The sequence below is a fragment of the Filicampus tigris genome, chromosome 12 (genome assembly GCF_054856515.1).
Source record: "Filicampus tigris isolate MCC_2025a chromosome 12, RoL_Ftig_1.0, whole genome shotgun sequence".
NCBI lineage: Eukaryota > Metazoa > Chordata > Actinopteri > Syngnathiformes > Syngnathidae > Filicampus > Filicampus tigris.
This window is the reverse complement of record NC_141228.1, coordinates 16,126,455-16,147,732: the sequence shown is the minus strand read 5'-3', so window position 1 is coordinate 16,147,732 and position 21,278 is coordinate 16,126,455. Positions and strand designations below refer to the sequence as shown.

The following is a 21,278-nucleotide window of genomic DNA, read 5'->3' as shown; positions in this document are numbered from 1 at the left end:
TAGACTTAAATCAGTGATGTCTACATTTTTTTTTTTTACACAGTCAAATCCAGGAACTATTGAAGGATTTAACCTTTTTTAAGAAAATAGTACACAAGTTAAAAAGGTGTTTCTTGTAACATTTTAAGCTAAATATACATTTAATATTTTGTCTAATTAAAAATGATATTGTATTTACTTAAAAAAACATCTAATTAAAAAAAAAACAATTACTGCGCTATTTAGATGGCTGTTTCAGAACAATTCCGAAAGATTAAATGCTAAAATATTCAAGTTAAACACAACTGAACTCTACTTAGGCAGTAATTCTTTCTGCTACCACTAGAGGGAGTCTATATACCACACTGAGAACCACAGGCATGTAGAAAGCCTGTTTATGTTACCTAAGAAGTTGAACTTGCTGGCATATGGAGACAAAAACAGAGGACATGTTCAAGATCGGCGCCAACAAGTCCAACAATGGTGGCGAAGCGGGCCGAGCGGCTGGCCCGCCTCCACAGGAAGTGACCTGGCTGGGCGGCAGCCAAACTTCCTGTGAAACAAGAGCCCGCTGAATGTATGCGCCGGCATCACAAACGGACCTCTGTTCACTACCTCATCCGAATTATACCCTGAGTAATAATAGCTTCTGTTGCCCCCGTTTTCTGTCCCAGCACAGAGCGTCCTTTGTGGCTCCCACCATGACTTCCACTCATGTTGTGGCAAATTGGCAAAATCAATGCTTGATATTTGGGATGAACACAAAAGGAAGCCACAACACAGGGTGGGTGGGACAGCAATAAAACACAAAAGAGACCTAAACGTTTTCGGGTGTGTTTTACATGAAATACACAATTATTCGCATGTCCTCGGGCTGAGTTGGAATCTATCCCAGCTGATTTTTGGTGAGAGGCGCAGTACACCCTGGACTGATCGCCACCCAGTCGCAGGGCACATAAAGTGGTATATGTTCCATACTCCAAGTTTCAGACTAGCAAAGGGAACTCAGGCCGCTGAGAGGATTCAGAAGCGATGCGGGATTAGCAACATTTCTGCTTGACAGCTACATCATTTTTTCCACGTACACTAGGGATAGGCCGATTATCGGCACCAATATTTGGCTTTTTGACAAATATCGGCATCGGCCTTTTTTTAAAGCTGTGCTGGCCGATAATAAATCAATTTAAAACTGTGGGAATCAAAAGAACGATATGTGAAAGTTGACCATTTCTGTCATTTTGAGATTTTGGGGAACTTCATTTACTGTAGAAAACTACACGGAGCTATTGTTTAAGTTTTTATTTGACTTTTTAAGACATGCTTTTGTTCGAATTTTATAATAGAGATTTATATTGCCCAGGAATTCTTGTAATAATATATTTTTTTTAAATCAACATTATGCAAACCTGTAACATTGTTCAATAAACATGCTTAAAGACGTTGCAACACAGTTAAAAGTAAATTTTTCTTACGATTTTGATGCCAATATTTTCCTTTTTACTGATAATGAATATCGGCTCCAAATATCGGTTATTGGCCCCCTTGACTACTAATAATTGGTTTCGGCCTATCGCTAATGTATACCAGAGGCGGGGTTAGACTTTCACTTTCAAGGCTATCACAGGGGGTCCGCAAAACAAAAACTTGGAAAGATGTTATCAAGGATCAACATCCATTTTTATATTGAATAAAATTTACATGCGTGCACACACACAAACACATGCATCTAAAACACTGGAAACGCCAGTTATACAAAGAAAATACAGACAAACCATCTTTCAACAGATACAATGTAAATAATTCAGCTTTATTTTATATTGTGTCTCTTGCGAAACCACTCATATCTTGTGCCCTCCATCTTTTTAATTTCTACGCGCACTATGAAAAAATAAGACGGTAGCCTATTGCTAAACATTTTATTACAAAAAGCATTCATTTATATGTTCCCTCCAAAGAACAGTGGTAAATGTGGGGAAAAAAAGAATCCCGGAAAAAATGGAAAACACCAAAAATCCATTATCTGGCATACTTTTGTATGCATACTTGTATACTTTTTTTCTAAAAGGCAAATAGTAATGTTAGTTTTTTTTTTGTTTTAACTTTGTTTTTATTTCAGTAGCTTTTATTACCAAGAGGCCCCCAAAAAAAAGAATAAAAAAGCATTTGGAGACACCATAAAAAAACTGTATAGGAGATGTGGGACTCAGATTGCATCACATTCTTCAAACTGCATGACCCATATGGTACACAGATCAGATTGTTTCCAGACAGTAAACAAAGGCTGGAGAACACCACGTCGCTCTGTACTTTACTGTCAAACGCTGCTGTTGGAAAAACGGGGATTTTCCACTATCGAACAGTTGCTCCGATTAACCTTGGGCACAGGTGGAAAGGACTCACAGTCTCTACTTAACCTTTACATACTATTTGTTTCCCATGTAAATATGTTACAAATCCATCGTGACTTAGGCCAACAATAGATTCATAATCCGAGTAATCAAATTATAAACAATGCCTAAATGTTAAAGTAGAGTAAAAAATGACTCTACTCTTGTACTTAATTACTCAGAAATTTGCCAGCCACAATGAATAGACTTCAAACTTGATGAACCTGTCGACCCAGCGAGGTAGTTGGCGCCGCATAGGTGAGCTTCAACTTGTCGCCTTCTCACCGGTTACAGTGGACGTCATAAGTGACAAGGCAAATTATTAGCATTAACGTTACTTTTTAAAAATTGTTTCTAGTCATGAATATTTTTTTTCTCAAAGAACAATTCTATTGTTGGGACTAATACAATCAGGCTAGTCCCAAAAGGCTTATTATAAGCCGTATTAGCTCAGGGATGAGCGTCAAATTTCAAAGACTCCTGTGATCCATCTTTTAGCTCCTCTCCAAAATGCTACAAATCCCTTTTGGATTATTCGGAGAAAAAAAAAAAGATTAAAAATTGGGCTTTTATACGCAAGTTCTTGGGTTCCGTCACCAGAAGTGACGAAAGGACGGAACTTCCGTCACCAAAAGTGACGGATTGACGGAACTTCCGTCACCGAAAGTCACAAAATGACGGAAGTGCCGGAACTTCCGTCACCGGAAATGACGGAATGGCGGAACTTCCGCCACCGGAAGTGACGGAATGGAAGAACTTCCGCCACCGGAAGTGACGGAATTTCGGGACTTCCGTCACCGGAAGTGACGTAATGACGGAAGTGACGTCAGTTCCGCCACCGGAAGTGACGTAAGGACGGAAGCAACGTCAGTTCCGTCACCGGAAGTGACGTCAGTTCCGTCACCGGAAGTGACGTAATGACGGAAGTGACGTAATGACGGAAGTGACGTCAGTTCCGTCACCGGAAGTGACATAATGACGGAAGTGACGGAACTTCCGTCACCGGAAGTGACGTAATTATTAACAAAATGGAGCCCCAAGTTAAACTGGAAACCAAATCCTTTATTTGTGAGACGGTAATCCAAGACGTATGAGACAAAGGGTGGCCAACATCGGTCACAGAGGGGACAACTTTGAAGCCTTCAAATTACAGCTAGCGGAGCTTTGCACTGTAATCGTCATGTAAAAAGCGGCCAAGTGTGAAATGATTTGGCACGTCCTTTGTTTTGATGGTGATTGAAGTCATGACTGAAACGTTTCAAACAATGAACTCAATTTACATGTACAGTGCTTCACAACTTTATTAGACCACTGCTCATCAAGGAATTTTATCAGGCATGATGGATTTTCAAACTGAATTGACCTAAATTATACCTACATTTAAGATCATTTCAACCATTATAACATGTTTTTTGTTTTGTTTTTTTCGGTAATCCTTGTCAATAACGATAGTTTGACATCATCAAGACATAATAATGTACTTTACTCAAAAATAGTAAGAGTAGTTAGTGTAACGATTCACTGAAGCCCCGATTCGATTTTCAGTTCCCGATTTTCGATTCAATTTGATTCTAAAAAAAAAAATCACTCCCACGCTTGTCTCTGTGCGCTAGTGTGGTGATGCAGCCATCCACAAACGCAATTCATAATGATGTTTGGCGCAAGCACATAATTTGTTCTACACATTCAAAATGTGGTATGCATCTGGAGTGGAATTTTTTTTTTTTGGGGGGGGGATTCTAAATTAGTATATACTAATAATTTAGGTGCGTTGTCTTTTGTTAGGTGTTAGTGTATAGGGCTTGTGAGTGGTGAGATGTCCAACTTTGATTCCTCTCGATTCAAATAAATGATTTGATTAATCGGTTTGACTCAACTTTTAATAGATTTTCGATTAATCGTTACATCCCTAGCAGTTAGAAATTGTATGGAAAATCATTCCAGCAATGAATGGCAGCTGCTGCGATATAAAGCGATATTTATCAGAATGAGTTGTTTCAGCTAGTGGGCCTGCATAAAACAATAATTCATATAATCATAGAATAAATTAATATTTTTATTCCAATTAATACCTGTTAATCACTTTCCCCCCTTTCTTGATGGAGAATCCTTGAAATGAGCATCAAACGTGTTTGACGTGTTTTTTGCTTTAACTTGAGAGTCTGCAAACTAATTGGCAATAAATTATGTCACATCATTTGGAAACAATAAAATGTATTATGGATATATGGATGGGCGCACCAATACAACAAACAGAGTAAGCTTCTGCCTACCTCTGACACATCTGCAAGAATATACCACATACAGTATTTAGATACATTATCATTATCATAATATCATAATATTATAGTTTAAGAAAACCCATTTCAGAGACTTTAAAAAAAAATCACTTTGGTACTATGGTATTCATTTCAGGTGATCTAATAAATTTATCAAGCACTGTCAATCTAATGTATCACTTGGTCATAGCTGAGAGTTGATCTCAAAGTCGATGTTTCACTTTTATCAGGGTACAGAGTCCGAAAGGTTTGATCTGTAGCCGTCATCAAGAAACACAGACAGGCTGAGATTAGTTCAGACATCACGTGTGTGTGTGTGTGTGTGTGTGGCGGGGGGGGGGGGGGGGTGTTGCCTGGGGCAGCACATTGGCTGGTGGAAGACCAAAAAAGATCCCAATGAGTAAGTGGTGTTTAGTAAGTATTAGTAACGCTGGAATGGAAAGGGAGTCTTCTTGGCAGAGACACGTCTTCCCTCCTACTTGATCTTCTCCAGGACTGAGCGCACTTCCTGCGGTTGGTAGCCAGACGGCCCCATGCTCCCCTGCAACACACACACAAACATTACAAGAACATCTTTGTCAACGCTCATCACAGCTTAGCAGCACTGCGCTACATTGACTCCATTACTATTACTAGTAACCTTCGGAAGAATTGTCCTTTTTAGAGTACTTTTAAAAGTAACAAACCTTCTATTCTTACTCGAGTTTTTGTGTGAGTGAAGAAACTACTCTTATTCTTGTCTATTTATTATCGCTTGTGTAATCACCGATCCATCACAAGCAATGTGACTGGCGTAAATCCTGCGCCTCCGGAGGCGGGTTAGACCCAATGTTGATTGGCACAGGCCGGCGGATCTGCCAGAGGGAGGGCTGCACTGCCTTGGGGGTGGTCACAGTCAACTTCAAGACTACACCGATTGCTGGTCCGCCCACTGGGATGATTTGAAAATATATGATACAATGATTCTGAGGAGTTGAAGCTCACTTTTCACATATTTTTGAAATACCTTTTTGTTAGAGCAGCTGCTGTCTACAATGCACCAGTGTAAATGGATTTTTATAATTTTTTAAAAAGGAAGTCAACCCAAACATTTATTTTTCAAGAATATGTTTTATGCAGGCTCACTAGTTGAAACAAGCTGTGATTGTTTGTTATCTGAGCCCTGAGCAACTGTGATGTCATTTTCAGTCGACAGAGGTGACAAAATGGCCGCCCCCAGAGATGGCTAAAAAAAGGTGGATTCAGTCTAATTTCACAAAAGCGATATTTATCAGAATGCCTTGTTTCAGCTAGTGGGCCTGCATAAAACAATAATTCATATAATCATAGAATAAATTAATATTTTCATTCCAATTAATACCTGTTAATTGCTGTGACAAGTTTTGCAACGCTATGTAGAATTCACCTAGCATAAATACACAAGCTTTGTTGTGTTTTTTAAAAAAATGCTGTTCACTCGCCAAATCAGATTTTCCTCTTCTATTGTGGGATCGTTTTGCCTTCATGAAGTAATATATTCCTCGTTTGATGCCTTGTTTGTCCAGTTTTTGCCACGTAGAAGAACAGAAAAGACATGAGTGTGTTTCCTGTAAAAACAATACAGGAGTTACACATTCTTTTGGCACGGCTCGTGTCGGCCTGGGGCCGAGCCAAAGAATTCCAAAGCTATCTGTGGTGCTTTCAAGGCTCCTAGACACGCGATTGCGTGCGCCGAGGTACGTCAACACCCTCTTGGCCGGGTTTCTAATCACGACATTTGCATGGAGGAGGGAGGCTGCGAATGGAACAGCGAAGCGCTGCTTCTTCTATAGGCAAACACTTGAAATCAGGACGACACGGTAATGTGGAGGGATTCTGTAATAAATTCATTATACATATTTCCAAAGTACAGATAGGGCAGGTGTAAGGTGTGCGTTAATCATGCGTTTAAAGGGGCTTAATATAACTTAATTTTGACAGCCCAAATTTTAATCCATCTACGTTGCTACTCGCCTCATCATAGCTAGCGCTAAGATAATTCATCTAAAGGGACTTAAAGGGGAAGGCAACCCAAACATATTTTTCAAGAATATGTTCTATGCAGGCCCACTAGTTGAAACAAGGCGATAAAAAATGATAAAAATTTCTTTTTGGGAATAATAGTTAATCTACACGTTTTTAGCCATCTCTGGGGGCGGCCATTTTGTCACTTCTGTCAACTGAAAATGACATCACAGTTGCCCAGGGCTCAGGTAACGACCAATCACAGCTCACCTGTTTTTTGAAGCTTGAGCCATGATTTGTTGTTATCCGAGCCCTGAGCAATTGTGATGTCATTTTCAGTCGGCAGAAGTGACAAAATGGCTGCCCCCTGAGCTAGCTAAAACGGGTGCATTTCTCATATTCCACAAACGCAATATTAATCCAAATGCTGTGTTTCAACGAGCGGGCCTGCATAGAACATATTCCTGAAAAAAATATGTTTGGGTTGAAATTCCCACTTTAAAGTGTCAAAGGGACAATTTTAATCCATCTACGTTGCTACTCGCCTCACCATAGCTAACGCTAAGATAGTTCATCTCTCAGGTTTGGCGTCCAAATTTACAAACTCAATTTCACTTGTCGCTACCGCGGCGTTAGCTGGCCAACAGCGAGGTGTTAGCCAAATATTCTCGTCGCTAGGACGGCGGCCAAACATTCCCATAACTACTTCCAGGCGTCCGCTCGAATGAACGGCGTACGTAGCTTCCGCGCATGTGCACTCGCCACGTAGATACGACAGACATTGGGAGTGTTGCGTTCGGATGAGGGCTCACCTTGTAGAGGACTTTGCCTTTGTGCAGCACGTAGAGCCTCTCCGGCAGCGCGCCGTACTCCATGGAGGCCGTGTTGCTCATTTGGTCCACCACCACGGGGCAAAGTGGATCCTCCTTAATGAGGATCTGCGCCGCAGCGAGCCTGTCGTCCAGGCTCTGGTGCTTGCTCACTTGCAGATTATTAGTGAAGGCCCAACCATCTGGAACAAATACAGTAGTACATTAAATACAACCCACAACAGTTGAAAACCCATAACATAGCGAAACCATATAAACGTTTGAAATAGTTTTTCAAAGCAAACTGGCGCCTCACAGAGCTTGCGGGTTCTGTTTGAGCTTTATTTCCTTAAATGGAGTTACTCCTTTCCTACGTCGCTGAGTGCTGGCTCATGTAGGGTTCAGTTGGTTGTCTCACTTAAAAACAAAATCAATGAGGAGTGTGGTTCTTGACCTGCTCAGTGTGTAAAGAGCGATAACTCAATCACAGGCGGGACCGGCCCATAGGCCGGTACTAGTTTTTCCGGCCGGAAAAAATGGCGGATAAACGGACGGCGCAAGGGTACCCCGACTCACCGGAAGGTGATAAATGGACCGCAAATGTTTTTGTAAAAATGCCCAGCTCTGCTAACCATTAGACTAAAAGTGTGCTATCACCCACTCCTCCCCTTCTATCATTCAATATATATATATTTAATAATCTTTGATATTCGCTTATCAAGTTTGCAACATCATTTGAGTTGGAAATTTTCATTGGTCAGAATTAATCGTGATTTTCAAAGGTGCGTTATCTCATTAATACTCAATATGTGAATGAGCTTTGCTCCGACCAGGTCTCTGGAAAACAGCTTTCCTCTGATTGGTTAATTAACGATATATGGGCATCTCGTGGCCGCTAGGTCTCTTCATTGTGTTGGCCCCACTGAAATTTTTGCGGGCTGGGTAGGCGGAACTGTGCCTGGTAACAGTGCACCCTGAGGCAACCACGGAAGGGCAACGTGATTGACTCAGCACAATTCTGTGTCCGAAATTATGGAAGGAAATTGACTGTATTCAGTGGTGCAAATGAATATTACTGAACCTGTTGAAAAACTGGTTAAGCTCGTTCACTCTCCCCTCCCCATCGCTTTTAGGAGTCCAGCCAGTGATGGTCTTTGTCGCAGCCCATCCCTCTTCATACTGCTGTTTTACATTGTTTTATACAGTACAGTACTCATTTCCTGATTAAAAAGACTTGAGTAGTTTTGGGGGCCCGGAATGAATTCATGGCATTTCAGTTCATTTGAACGTATTCACTGGCAGCCCAGTATAAATGGGTCTTTGACGTCTACAGCCGTCGTTGGCAGTGAATGAGTTTAACGGTGGAAAACGTTTTGAGATGATTTTGAATGCTTTGGTTGAATGTGCCTACCGGTTGAGTGCGCCTCCTCGATATAGACGACAAGGAAGTCGGCCACGTCGCCAAAGTCCCGGACGAGCTGCTTGAACAGGTCCAGCTTGAACATGAACGGTGGTCAGGTGCAACTTCCAAAATTCAACACCAGAGGTCTCGAGCCTGCATGCACAACATGGATTCACATGCAGCTCTTAGTCATGGATGGAGAATTCATTATTAATATTTCCTTAAAGTAAAATGATTTTTTTGATTAAGATCAGTGATTATTACCATATTTGAAATAGTTGTGATGTATTTAACAGTCTGTTTTTAAAGGTCTAATTTTTACTTTATGTACAGCACACTATGCAGTTATGGCTGCTTTTATAGTGCTCGATAAATAAAGTCGAGTCGAGTTATCAATAAATTGCGTATACTACAACTTCAAAATGTCCATGGATCATTTCATTAAAATGACATATTTTTACATTAAATTAAAAAAGGTAAAATAAACATTTCCACTAATTGATAAAATGCTTGTTCAAATGACGATAATTAAATCAATTATGATGACAGAATTGATATATTTAACTATATTGTAAAAAAAAACAATTGTTTTATTAAACTAAACTTTTATGTAAATTCCAAAATGGTAAAAACAAAAAAGAAAATTTCCAATTTAATTTAATCTTTGGTGAATTCATGACAGTTCAATTCATTATGAACACCAAAAATTTTTTTTTTTTTTTGAATTGTGCTCATTTCAAATCATTTTTTTTAACATAAAAATAAAATATGTCAATAAAATAAACACTTTTACATTTATGTATGCAACTAAAACATTGGAAATTCATTATAATTATGAAAAATATTTTAAACGGAAAAACATGCATGTATGCATTGTTAATTTAGCAAAATCATTGGCAAATCCATTACAAATCTATAAAGTGCATTTTTAAAACGTTTTTATTCAAATAAACTTAGTTAACAAAAAAACAATTTCACATCTTTATATGTATCACTTTATATAAAATCACTGGTAAATCCATTATAACTCAATTGAATATGAACAATAAAATCCCAAAATAATACATTTGAAGACGTAGGAGCACGTAATCAAATTTGTTTGGGAATTTTATTGTTAATATATTTTTAGAATGAGTGAAAAGTAACAAAGGGGTTAGGAATGACTTTATCACTCACGTTTTAGGATCAGTTAAGTCCTAACAAAACCATCCTATAAACAAGACAAGACTAATGGGGGTTTCTTTTTTATTTTATTTACCAGGCTTGACTGGTGGTTTGTTGTTGACGTCACCAGAACAGTACGAATATTATTTATAGTTTTTCCCCACCTATAATAAAGAATATGTCATTTGTTTCAATACATTTTAGGGAAATATATATATATATATATACATATATATGTATATATAAAACTGTTCCATGTTTTGGGGGTATTGTTTTTTAACTGCACAAAGTCGAACGCACCGTTGAGGAAGTTGCAGATGCTGCTCTGGCGCTTGTCCATGGTGACCACGGGCGAGTCCGGGGCTGGCTCCCCCACGAAAGCCTTCTGGCCCAGGGACGACCACATGTGCTCCGAAGCGGTTTTGACGAACGTGTAGGTGAGGAAGGTGGGCCCCCAGTCGTCGTAGGTGAAACTGGGATTCTTGTTCATCGTGGTCCGTTCGTTCATTTTCAAGATCATCTTTTTGGCCAATGCTGGTGAAAACATGTGCACGGCGCGAAGGACGACGTTCACGCAGATTACGATGAGCAACATGGAGCCCGTGTAAAGGTACAGCCACACTTTTTGCACAAACATGATCGCGGTTGCTGCTCTCAAGTCCCCGATTGGGAAATGAGTGCTGGGAGAGCACAGAAGACACGCGTGATGCCTTCACGGGAGGTGTTCGCTTCCGTCTTCACGAGCGACGCCTTCACGCGCAGCTCGGAGTTTCCAAAGCAACCTGTTGCGCATGGACGCCCCCCTCTGGGACAGTCGAAATTTTACGGGGATGGGAAACTTCAGTGCCGGAGGATACCACGATTTGTCAGCAGTGATACTGTGGGGGCCACGTAGGACCACGCACTTCCGAACCAGATGGATGACAAAATGCTATTTTCAATATCCACAAAATATGTATAAAAGATCCACTTTCCCAACCCAACAACAAAGGTTTCGAAGCAAACAACAAAATAACCCCAAACTGTATTTTTTCCCCCAGTTATAAGGTCTTTCTTGCATACCAATTACCATTCAAGGATGGAATGAAACTAACGTGAGAATTCATTTTGTAGATTTTTTCTCCACAAAAATCGAGACACTCAAAATTTTAATAGTATTGAGGAATCATGCGTGTCATGCATATCCACAAAAATTGTGAAGCCTACTCATGTTGCGCAACTAAGACATGGCTTCCACCTAGTGGTGAGTGGTTAAATTACAACTTAAAACTATATAGTGGAACCCTGTTATTTACAGGGGATAGCGACCAGGCTGGCCCGCAACTATAAAAGAAAGCTGCGTATTAATGACAGACAGTGAAATGCAATGGGAAAGAAGAAAAAAAATGTTGGGGTTTTTTTGGTAAATGCCCAAAATTCTACAGAGAAAAACAACCTCCAACATACATTTTCTATGAAAAACTGGGGTTTGCCCACCCCCCTAAAGAAAACAAAGAAAGAAAAAAAATACAATTTTGTTTTTAATTATTGAAAAAACATCAAATAAGTACAGTAGTACAATACTGGTTAAAGTCAATTCATCTTCGCAGTTTCAGCACCCACAAATTCGCATATATACTGATTTTTTTTCTTTTTTTTCTGGGCTAGCTGTCCCTTTAGGAAAGTCCATTTGTCTTTATCCTTACACATGATTGGAACCGCCATTGGAGAGCTAAAGAATAGCATCAGTGTCGCGGTGCCATCACCGTTGAAGCAACAGATATTTGAACACATACCACGGCGCGACAGATGTAAACAGATAACAATACGCACAGGCATGCATTCTTTATCCCCTGCAAAGAGTGGCTAATATCTCCGTGTATGACAGGATTATACTGCCCCGCAGAGGCCAAGGCGTGTGCACCAGAAAGAGCAGCACAATGTCCATTCAATTGTTGAATTTGTTCCATTCTATTGAATTATCTCATTAAGCAAAATAGATTGATATTCTCCTTGACATATTCTCATTGACATCGGACCGCCTGTCAATCACTCTCTTCCGAGTCGTACTTGAAGTCCTGCATGATCTCGCTGAGCGCCTCTTGGGTCTTGATGATCCTGAACATTCCAAGCACACAAGAACCTCACACCGGGCCTGTATGATTAGTGAGTTGCGCCGTAACCGTGACGACAGCGACCAAGCTTACTCGTGTTTAAGATGCTGGATTTTCTCCTGACAGGCGCCCTGGTCTTCCGGGTGGTCCTGAGCCCGCTGCTGGGCCAGCTGCAGCTGAGCTGTCTGAGCGAAAAACACAATGAAACTTCAGTCTGTCGAGGTTCGAGTCCGAAAAATATGTGTGATATTGTTGTAAGCTACTGCAACATAGGTACAACTTTTTTTCTTTTATTAACTTTTGTGTAATACATACGAATTCAATTATTATTTAACAAGAGCTTCTCAATTTAAATAAGTGTATTCAACTCATTCACTGCCATTGGCATATTTATTTGTCTTTTCACAGTCCAGCCACTCAATCCAAGCAACTTATTTTTTCATTGTTTGAAAAAAAAAAAAAAATAGAATGGATGCAATTTATATAAAGGTGCGGGTTATAGTCCGGAAAATACAGTATCGTTTTTTTCAAACATTAGGTTAAAATATGTCTGGCAGTGAATGAGTTAAGGACAGTGTTAATGTCACAACCGTGCATGATTTTACACTGCAATTAATGTTAATGTTAAGTTGTCTGAAGTCACGATTCCTCTCTATGATGATACATTGGTTGTACTTAGCTAAATTACACATTTTATGAACAAAAGAAACTCCTAATTTAAGGGAAGAAAAACTGTATAACTAGATTGGAAGAAGTGAGACAGTACCCAATCACCGTTTTGTTTGCATACAAATTACAATAATAGCCATCAGTGGGAAGAAGTTGTATTTCTTTGTGGATGTAGCTCTGTATTGAGTAGTGTATTTTGAAAAGTTATGCCCTCTTGTGGTGATTCTGAAAAATTTACTAAAATTACTATGAGCACTAGCAAAAATGTGTTGTGTTTTGTTAAATATGTTGTAGCAAATTTGTTGTTCACTCCCAGGCACACGGCTATAATTGTTTGGAATTTTTTATTATATTGTATTTATTTCATTTATACTTTTTTAAAATTTAAATTTCGTGAGTTTTCATTTGTTTTGTTGTTAGAGCAGGTTTGTTATTTTTTATTTTTCCGAAAATGCTTCTTTTTAGTTTCGTTTTTATTACTTTTAGTTATTTCATTAACAAAAATGTTTCTTCATTTTCTTTTTTTTAAACCTTGGTCAAAAAAGGCTTTGAATTACCAGTTGGAGCTTGTGCTTCTCTTTGCACTGTAGCTTGTCGATGTGATCCGAGAGGTCGGTCCGGTCCAAGAGGACCTGGAACTTGTCCTTGATCTCCAGAACCTCCTTGGAGATGCCGCTGAAGGCCAGCGTGATCTGGTGCACCAGCTGCTTGTAGTGCTCAAAATCATAGTGGGGGCCCGTCCTCAGGTAGGCCTTGTGCCCTCTGCAAACACAGAAGTGATACAGTTTCACTTCATTGGGTTGGATTTGTTGACAACAAATAATGTATTTTTGTTCACCTGTCTATACCAGTGACATTAAGTGACAGGCAGAACAATTAAATGCTCTTCTACTTTAGGCTTTCCTAACCTTTAATGAGCCAAGGAACACATTTTACATTGGGAAAAAAATAAATAAATCACAAAAGGTAAATACTATAGAGTGGATATAAAAAGTTTCCATACCCTGCTCAAATGCCAGGCTTTTGTGAGATTAAAAAACGAGACCAAGCTAAATCATTAACGTCACCTATAACCTGTATATGACTGCTATGTGGAACAGTTCCTAATGCCCTACCACACAGGCCACGCTATAATGTCAATAGAAGCAGTAGCTACACACAAACATACTCCTCAAAGAGTCGATAGGTCTCCAGACGCTCTGACTGCAGCTGGTAAAACCTTTGGATCGGCGCTTTGAAATCAGTAGAAACCTACAAGAAAACACCTCAATGTTATTAAAAAAATAAATATAGGCACTGGTGGTAAGAAAAGCACAAATACTTCAATACTCCACTGAAAAAGATTGTTCAGGTATCTTATGTTACGTTTTTGTATTGTTGTTTTTTACTTGTGTGCTGGAGTACATTGCAGAGTCTGTACTTTATTTGTTTTTTGTTTTTACGCTTAGTTAAACCAGTACTTCAACTTTTACCAGTCTTTTTTTCATACAGGTGTGTGTACTTCTTCTCAAGTATAGGTGTGAGTCAGTTTGAAAGAAATCAAGAAAGAAATAAAATAGAGCTAGCATCATAAACTCACCAGAAAAGTATAGAATTAGCGTAGCTGCACACTTGCATCGTTTTAAAATTATCTTCAGATAACAATACAAAATACTTACCATTTGAACCAATTAAGTTCAATAATTCTAAAGCTAAACGCTGACAATTACGTTGTTTTGTTTTGAGTCGAGTCATTCGACAAGGCGGAGGCACATTTCCGCGTGGAAATGACGTCGCTCCTGTTTTAGCTTGAGTGGCCCTCGAAATAAAAGACAATCTGACATCCTTGTATTTAATCACATAACGCTTCAGAAATACTTAAGTTTAGCAAATTATTAGTCAATATGAACGCTTTCTTTCCCGTTTCAGGCGAGACTTGGCGGCATGAGCGCGTTTCTTTGCGGAAATGATGTCATGCCAATGTCAGTTGGATTGATTTTCAAAATAAAAGACCCAGCTAACGAGGAAACTCCCTTTTATTTACACCCCCTCCCATAACTCGTTGGAAATACTCATACGCGAGCTTATAAAAAGGACACAATCATTATTCTTAAAATGCACCTTGTTTTGTCTTTGTTTCAGGCGACGCAAATGTCTGCGTTACATTGAAAAACGTCATGCTAACGTTAATATGAGTGGGCTTCAAAATAAAATATTTACGTTAACTACTTAACTAGATTAACTAGTATATTTAAATATATTGCATGTTTGCAATATGTTAACTTCGTATATATACAGTATTATACCATTCTGAACATTAAAAAACAAACGCGGAAAGAATCAGGGGTTAAAGTTGAAACACAATCATGTCTGCAGAAGTACTGTATTTGTACAGTTGATGATGTCATACATTGCTTGGCGTTGGTGGAGAGGTGGTGTCGGTTAAAGCTCCTCGTCTGCATCCGGGGCACCCCCCGCGTATCGCGTCGCGTCCAATTCAGCACCACGCCGAGCTGAACAGCGACAAGTGAGATGCCGGTGGACTGACCGCCGTACGCGGCCGGGGTTCGGTCGGCGCCGGCTACGTGCCGCAGCATCCAATGCCCGACGGCCGACCTCCGGCATCCTGTGACATGCCAGTCCGGGGGAGGAGGATGAAGCCCCGGGCAGGAGAGGAGCAAGCGCGTCGATCTCCGAAAAGGCATCCCTCGCGGTGAGCGCTGCCCGGATCTGGTGGCGGTGGTCCCGGCGGCAGTGGCTGGTCGCCATGGGCTGCATCCAGAGCATCGCCTGCAACAAGTCGCGCATCCGCAGGGAGAACGTGGTGGTGTGCGAGCTGGCGGCCACCATCGACCACCGCCCCACGGCCGTGGAGGAGGACTCGGCCATCGTGCTGCGCTACAGGACGCCCTATTTCAAGGCGTCGGCTCGGGTCGTCATGCCGCCCATCTCGCGCAACGAGACTTGGGTGGTGGGCTGGATCCAGGCGTGCACCCACATGGAGTTCTACAACACCTACGGGGACGTCGGAATGTAAGTGGGGTGGACGGGGTCCTTGGTTAACCACCGAGTTCCGGGTTTGTACGGAGGTCGGGACCCAGGTTAACTACTGGAAATACTTGTATGAGAAACTTAAGTAAATAGACAATAATTAGCAAAATAAGAGTGCCTTTCTTCATTTTAACTTAATCTCTAACTTAATTCTACACTTACATTACAATACTTTGTCACCTTTTGTATTTTTCGTCTATTATTTTTTCCTTCATATATATTATCCTATGTTGTCATTCTCTAATATTTTTTTTCTAGTATTTTACAATTTTAAAAAAATGTGTATTTTTCCTGTCTTGTTTTTATCAAATTTTGTGTCTATTAAAAAAAACATACCGTATACAAAATTTATACGAAATGAATGGTCGTTTCTTTTATTTACCCAATACTGTATTTATATATTGGTTTTCTACTATTTTGTATTATTTTTCCCTTTGTCACATTTTGTATTTATATTTTTTGGAGGGGGGTTTTTTGTTCCATTTTCCAATATGTTTTCAAATTTTGTTAGTTTTTTTCTCTTCATATATGTTGTCTTATTTTGTAATTTTTGTCCTTATATCGATTTAAAAATATTGTAGTTTTCCTCTAGTTTTTAATTTTTTTGGGTGAGGGAGGTCAGTTTTTTGTGTCTTTTTTGTCAAATATTTCTATTTTGTATTTTCCCTCAGTTTTAATACCAATATTTTTGTCGTATTGTGTAAATTTCTTCAGATTTGTCTTTCCAAATATTTCTTTTGATATTTTTACCTATGAATTTCTATTTTTTTTTTTAAATTTCAAATACTTAGGTCACATATTTTTCATCTCATCTTTTTCCTGCAGCCAAAAAGAAAAAAGAAAAAAGCAGTTTAAAAGACAATGAAATATTCTCATTAACAGCCTAGCCATGCAGCTCCAGTTTACTGTAACCTATCTTACTAAGCGTAATGGATCAATTGGAAGCCGCCAACAGGGGCGCCCCAGACACGTCAACACAATAAATAATTCAGTGGGTTGATGCAACTAATAGTGATGCTAGCATGGCACTTCCTGTTGTCTAGCCAGTTGTAAAGCACCTACACAATAACAAGAATCCACAATCACTTACACACCGCACAATTAAGAGTCCAATGAAGCTCAGTTGCATTGGAATTTGGAACAAGGATTCACAGTGCATCATTTTTTTTATTTACTTTTTTTCCTACTCCCCCACAACTACTTGGGTGCCAAAGTCACAAGAACACAGTGTGGGCGTGCGTCTGAATGCGGGAGTCTCACCTGCTGGGTGCACAAATGCTCCTTTTAACTTAATCTAAAAGATCAATGCTAATTCATACACTCAAGATAGGATGTTTAATTCGTGTAAAGCCAAACTTTTTTTTTTTTTACCTGAAATGTTTTTTATTGGAATTTTCCTGGTTTATGGTAATACAAATGATTTCTTTTGCTTTTTTTTTTTTTGCTGTAAATTAAAAAAAAAAACAACAAAAAAAACATAAATTTCCTTTTTTCCTTGTAATTTTCCTATTTTACTCCGGTAAAGTCACAACATTCTTCACTTAAAATTAGATTCTGCCTAGCAGCAAGTCACAACTTTTAAATCTTAATCCGAAAAACAAAATGTTTTTTTTTTTGTTTTTGTTTTTTTATGTATGCCAGGCCATGTCGCACCCTGCCCCCTGTTGCTATGGAAACAGCATTTGGGCTTTGTGGCTGGCATTTATCAAATTCTCAAATTGCACTTGCAAATTCTGCCTAGAATCACAAAAAAAGCCAGAAAAATTCTGGAAGAACTCACCTGATCGCGGTCACTGCGTGTTGCCCCCCCACAGGTCAAGTTGGGAGCTGCCAGAGCTGCGCGAAGGCCTGGTGCGGGCCATCAGCGACTCGGACGGTGTCAGCTACCCGTGGTACGGCAACACCACCGAGACGGTCACCATCGTGGGTCCCACCTCCAAACCGTCGCGCTTCACCGTCAGCATGAACGACAACTTCTACCCCAGCGTCACCTGGGCCGTGCCGGTGAGCCGATCTGACGAGCCCTCGCTGACCGACATCAAGCGGGACCAGAGCTTCACCACCTGGCTGGTGGCGCTCAACCTCACCTCCAGGGAGAAGATCCTGCTGCGTGCCATCAAGTGGCGCATGAGGGTAGACATCGCCGTGGACCCGACCCGGCCCCTGGGCTCCAGGGCGCGGCTGGTGGGCCGGGTGCACCAGGAGCAGCCGCGAGTGCTGAGTCGTGTGGAGCCCATCCCACCTAACGCCATGGGGAGGCCCAACGCCAACGACGCCCAAGTGCTCATGTGGAGGCCCACCAGGGGGCCGCCGCTTGTAGTCATACCGCCCAAGTAGAGCTCATTATAGGAAGCTCAACGGCATTCACTCCATATCCTTGACATCCGGCTTAATCCATGTGCTAGTATGCCCTCTGTTCTACCTAGTAAGACAATTCAGCGCTTTAGCAGAACAAATAGGGATGGGAAAAGTACTGATACCAGGTATCGCAATGGGGCCGATACAAGCCTTATTATTTCAAGGTATCATCAGGTACTCGATTCCGATACATTGTTGTTTTTTTTTCTTTTCTTTTTTTTGGGTGGGGGGACAACCGCCTTAATTCCCCCAGCTGCCTTGGAAGTATCGGAAAGCATGACGGCCTCTACTGTACTTCAGCACAACTGAGCAAACAACCACCCATCCATTTTTAGAGCACTTGTTATGGTCACATATGAAGTAGAGCCTATCCTTGGACTGGACCAACACTAATAAAGCTTATAATAAGTAAGCCTTAAAAGAACCTCGCCTAACAGTGGGATGCTACGCATTACAGAGTACAAGGCCAAGACAAAGGTGTTCAGTGAAAGCCAATAAAAAGCACTGAACGAGCGTATCAATCACGATACATTTTGATGAGTGCTTTTCAATGTGTGGAGGCTTGCGTGTTTTCTACAATGGAGTCAGATTGCTGCTTTGTTACACGAGACTGCCTCAAACGTCGCTCAAAGGACATGGCGTTGACTTACTGTGTACGTTTACTTCATGTATTATTATTTACAGCCTGGGAGTCCTCAGTTTACAATGGGATTCCGTTGCGAACCGACATAAAACGGAATTTGAAGTCGGAATCCACCTTTACATGCTAACACTGTAGTACCATCATAAGTAAAATATTTGTAGGACAAACGGTGGTGGGCTGCTATTTCTAATCAATTTTGCATTTTAAGTGAGCTGATTTAGCATTCTAATTTAGCATTTTGCATTTGCTAATTTAGTACTTTGTTTGCTTGGTTTTGTCTTTGTTAATTTTGCATTTTATCTTAACTAATTTAGTTAATTGTTAATTAAAAGTTAGCTAATTTAGCATTTTAAGTTAGGTAATGTAGCCTTTTATTTTAGGTAATTTAGCATTTTAGTTGAGTTGATTTAGCATTTAAAGTTAGCAAATGTTTTTTTTGTTAATTTAGGACATTCGTTGATCACAAAGCTACAAGAAAATGGTTTTGATAGTATAAAAACGTGCTTATAGCAGTACAGATTTTTGATAGGTAATTTAGCATTTTATGGTAGTTCATTTTGTATTTTATAGCATTTCAGGTTAGCTAGTGTAGCATTTCATTTAAGCATTTTTCGTTCGCAATTTTTTTCCCCCACCCATCACGAAATCTGACTAGAGAAGAATGGAACAAGTTTGCTCAATATTAGCTACTGTATATACTACGTATCCTGCTCATCTAAAGATACTGTAATTATCAGCTACAGGCATTTTTGAAATACCATATTATTATAAAGTAAATGTTACCACCGTGTGTGGTGGGCCACCGTCCAAGTGCCCTCTGTTGGCCAGCCGTCATTGTTAAGGACATTTCAGTGTTTTAAAATGTTTAACTTTTTTTTTAATTACATTTAATTTGGGTGGGGAATTATCACTTTTATTAGTCTTTTTTTATGCATACTTCTACTCAAGTACAGAGTATGAGTGCTTTTACTACTTGAAGCAGGCCATAAATATAAAACAATCCAACACCGTTAAGTCCAGTGGTAACTGAGCGTGTCTTCTTGTGCCACGTCATGACGTATTTTACGCCACTGCACAAATAAATTCACTGCACGCTGTTCAAAACCTCAAAATGACAAAAATAAGGACCGTTGTAAAGTAAGGACCTCGTGGGTATATATTACTTGAAGCTATTGTTTGATGCTGGTCTAAAACTTAAGAGGATGTTATAATGACAAATTGTATCAGGACTGACTGAAAGATTTCATGTTTACACGGAGAGAAAAATACCTCGAGGAGTGATTGTATTGTGAGGACCTCAGAGAGTAAACCCTGTTAAAAATGACACTTGTACTTTTGTTCTTGTTATTGAAAATGGCATTCACAATGTCGCTTGCATTAAATTGAGTCCAACTGTATTAGTGATATGACGTATGTACAAATTAATCAAAAAGTTTTTAAAAGGACACATTTTTATCCAATTACTTGAATAATCAATGGGATAAGCGGTGGAACACTAAATTGTATCACTGTTCAATAGTTTCAGGCCTAATTACAATTTTTTTTAAGGAATAAAAAGGTTTAATGTTACGAGAATGAAGCAGATTTAAAAACAGTCAGAGTTGGAAAAAAAAAAAAAAAAAACTTTTGCCTCGTAATATTACACCTCTTATTCTGGAAATTCTCTAAAATAATAGGACTTCATTTGAAAATAAATGTGTCTTTTGTACCCCAAAAATAAAAAAACTTTTGCCTCGTAATATTACATCTCTTATTCTGGAAATTCTCTAAAATAATAGGACTTCATTTGAAAATAAATGTGTCTTTTGTACCCCAAAAATAAAAAAAAAAAAATAAATAAATAAATAAATAAATAGATATATATATATATATTCTGGAGAAGCTATGTCTTTTGGTTTCTCTACTGTAAACACACCTTTTGTTGAAAAAAAAAAAAAAAAAATTTCATGAAGGTATGTATTTTTTTTTTTATGAGAGGCTTGGGGGCCCTAGTTTGTGAAGCCCTGTTTTGAAGTGACTTCATGCTATTGGCATTACATTGTGTTATAAATGAAGGACATCAATCTTCTCTAGTCTCAGACTGTCTGGCATTAGCATGCAGTGCTTTCAAGTTCATTAAAACAAATGCCCAAAACAATTAAGAGTCAATTCCTTCTTGTTGATTAATCCCAAAGAGATCCTAGAAAGTTTTCTTAAATTTGCTTCAGCTATGTACTACTTCAAATTTTTCAACAAATATATTTCAGGCTAGCTTGGAAAACAAGAAAAACAACACATTCAACAAATACTGTGTGGAATACTGTGACCTATTCGACAAAAAAAAAAAAAAAAAAAAAAAAAAAAAAAAAAAAAAAAAAAAAAAAACTTTTTGCAAACACATTGTTATTTTTTTATTGATACCGTGGCAGTATTCTAAAAATGACTTGGGAAAATATGCTATTAGGCTCACAATATGACAAATTGACAAACCGAAAATATTGCC

General features: G+C 39.3%; 3 protein-coding genes across 4 annotated transcripts; 1 reads left to right on the top strand and 2 right to left on the bottom strand.

The window, feature by feature from the left end:
• Positions 1-3,407: 3,407 nt before the first annotated feature.
• Positions 3,408-10,794, bottom strand: dio1 (iodothyronine deiodinase 1). 2 transcript variants are annotated; one of them, XM_086047155.1, is made up of 5 exons: positions 10,304-10,794; positions 8,849-8,992; positions 7,441-7,640; positions 6,106-6,231; positions 3,408-5,186 (listed from the first exon to the last, which is right to left on the bottom strand). In XM_086047155.1, exons 1-5 carry the CDS (start codon positions 10,638-10,640, stop codon positions 5,121-5,123), a joined length of 873 nt encoding a protein of 290 aa, XP_085903281.1. In that variant the 5' UTR covers positions 10,641-10,794; the 3' UTR covers positions 3,408-5,120. The 2 variants fall into 2 exon arrangements, with proteins under 2 accessions (XP_085903281.1, XP_085903282.1); XM_086047156.1 differs by lacking the exon at positions 6,106-6,231 and having other exon boundaries at positions 10,304-10,769.
• Positions 10,795-11,505: 711 nt separating this feature from the next.
• rex1bd (required for excision 1-B domain containing) lies at positions 11,506-14,711 on the bottom strand. Its single transcript, XM_086047158.1, has 5 exons — positions 14,424-14,711; positions 13,934-14,016; positions 13,323-13,527; positions 12,190-12,281; positions 11,506-12,100 (listed from the first exon to the last, which is right to left on the bottom strand). Exons 1-5 carry the CDS (start codon positions 14,424-14,426, stop codon positions 12,028-12,030), a joined length of 456 nt encoding a protein of 151 aa, XP_085903284.1. The 5' UTR covers positions 14,427-14,711; the 3' UTR covers positions 11,506-12,027.
• Positions 14,712-15,037: 326 nt separating this feature from the next.
• On the top strand, positions 15,038-20,912 carry fam78bb (family with sequence similarity 78 member Bb). The gene is made up of 2 exons (XM_086048422.1): positions 15,038-15,777; positions 17,610-20,912. The coding sequence occupies exons 1-2, from the start codon at positions 15,512-15,514 to the stop codon at positions 18,130-18,132; spliced, it is 789 nt and encodes a 262-aa protein (XP_085904548.1). The 5' UTR covers positions 15,038-15,511; the 3' UTR covers positions 18,133-20,912.
• Positions 20,913-21,278: the final 366 nt, after the last annotated feature.

What these genes read in the sequence shown, in the direction of transcription:
- rex1bd (XM_086047158.1), bottom strand. An exon ending in ACCTATCGACTCTTTGAGGA is followed by an intron (nt 13,528 to 13,933) that starts GTATGTTTGTGT and finishes CTGTGTTTGCAG; the next exon opens with AGGGCACAAGGCCTACCTGA. An exon ending in ATCCAGCATCTTAAACACGA is followed by an intron (nt 12,101 to 12,189) that starts GTAAGCTTGGTC and finishes TGGAATGTTCAG; the next exon opens with GATCATCAAGACCCAAGAGG.
- fam78bb (XM_086048422.1), top strand. Translation starts at nt 15,512, where the DNA reads ATGGGCTGCATCCAGAGCATCGCCTGCAACAAGTCGCGCATCCGCAGG. An exon ending in ACCTACGGGGACGTCGGAAT is followed by an intron (nt 15,778 to 17,609) that starts GTAAGTGGGGTG and finishes GCCCCCCCACAG; the next exon opens with GTCAAGTTGGGAGCTGCCAG.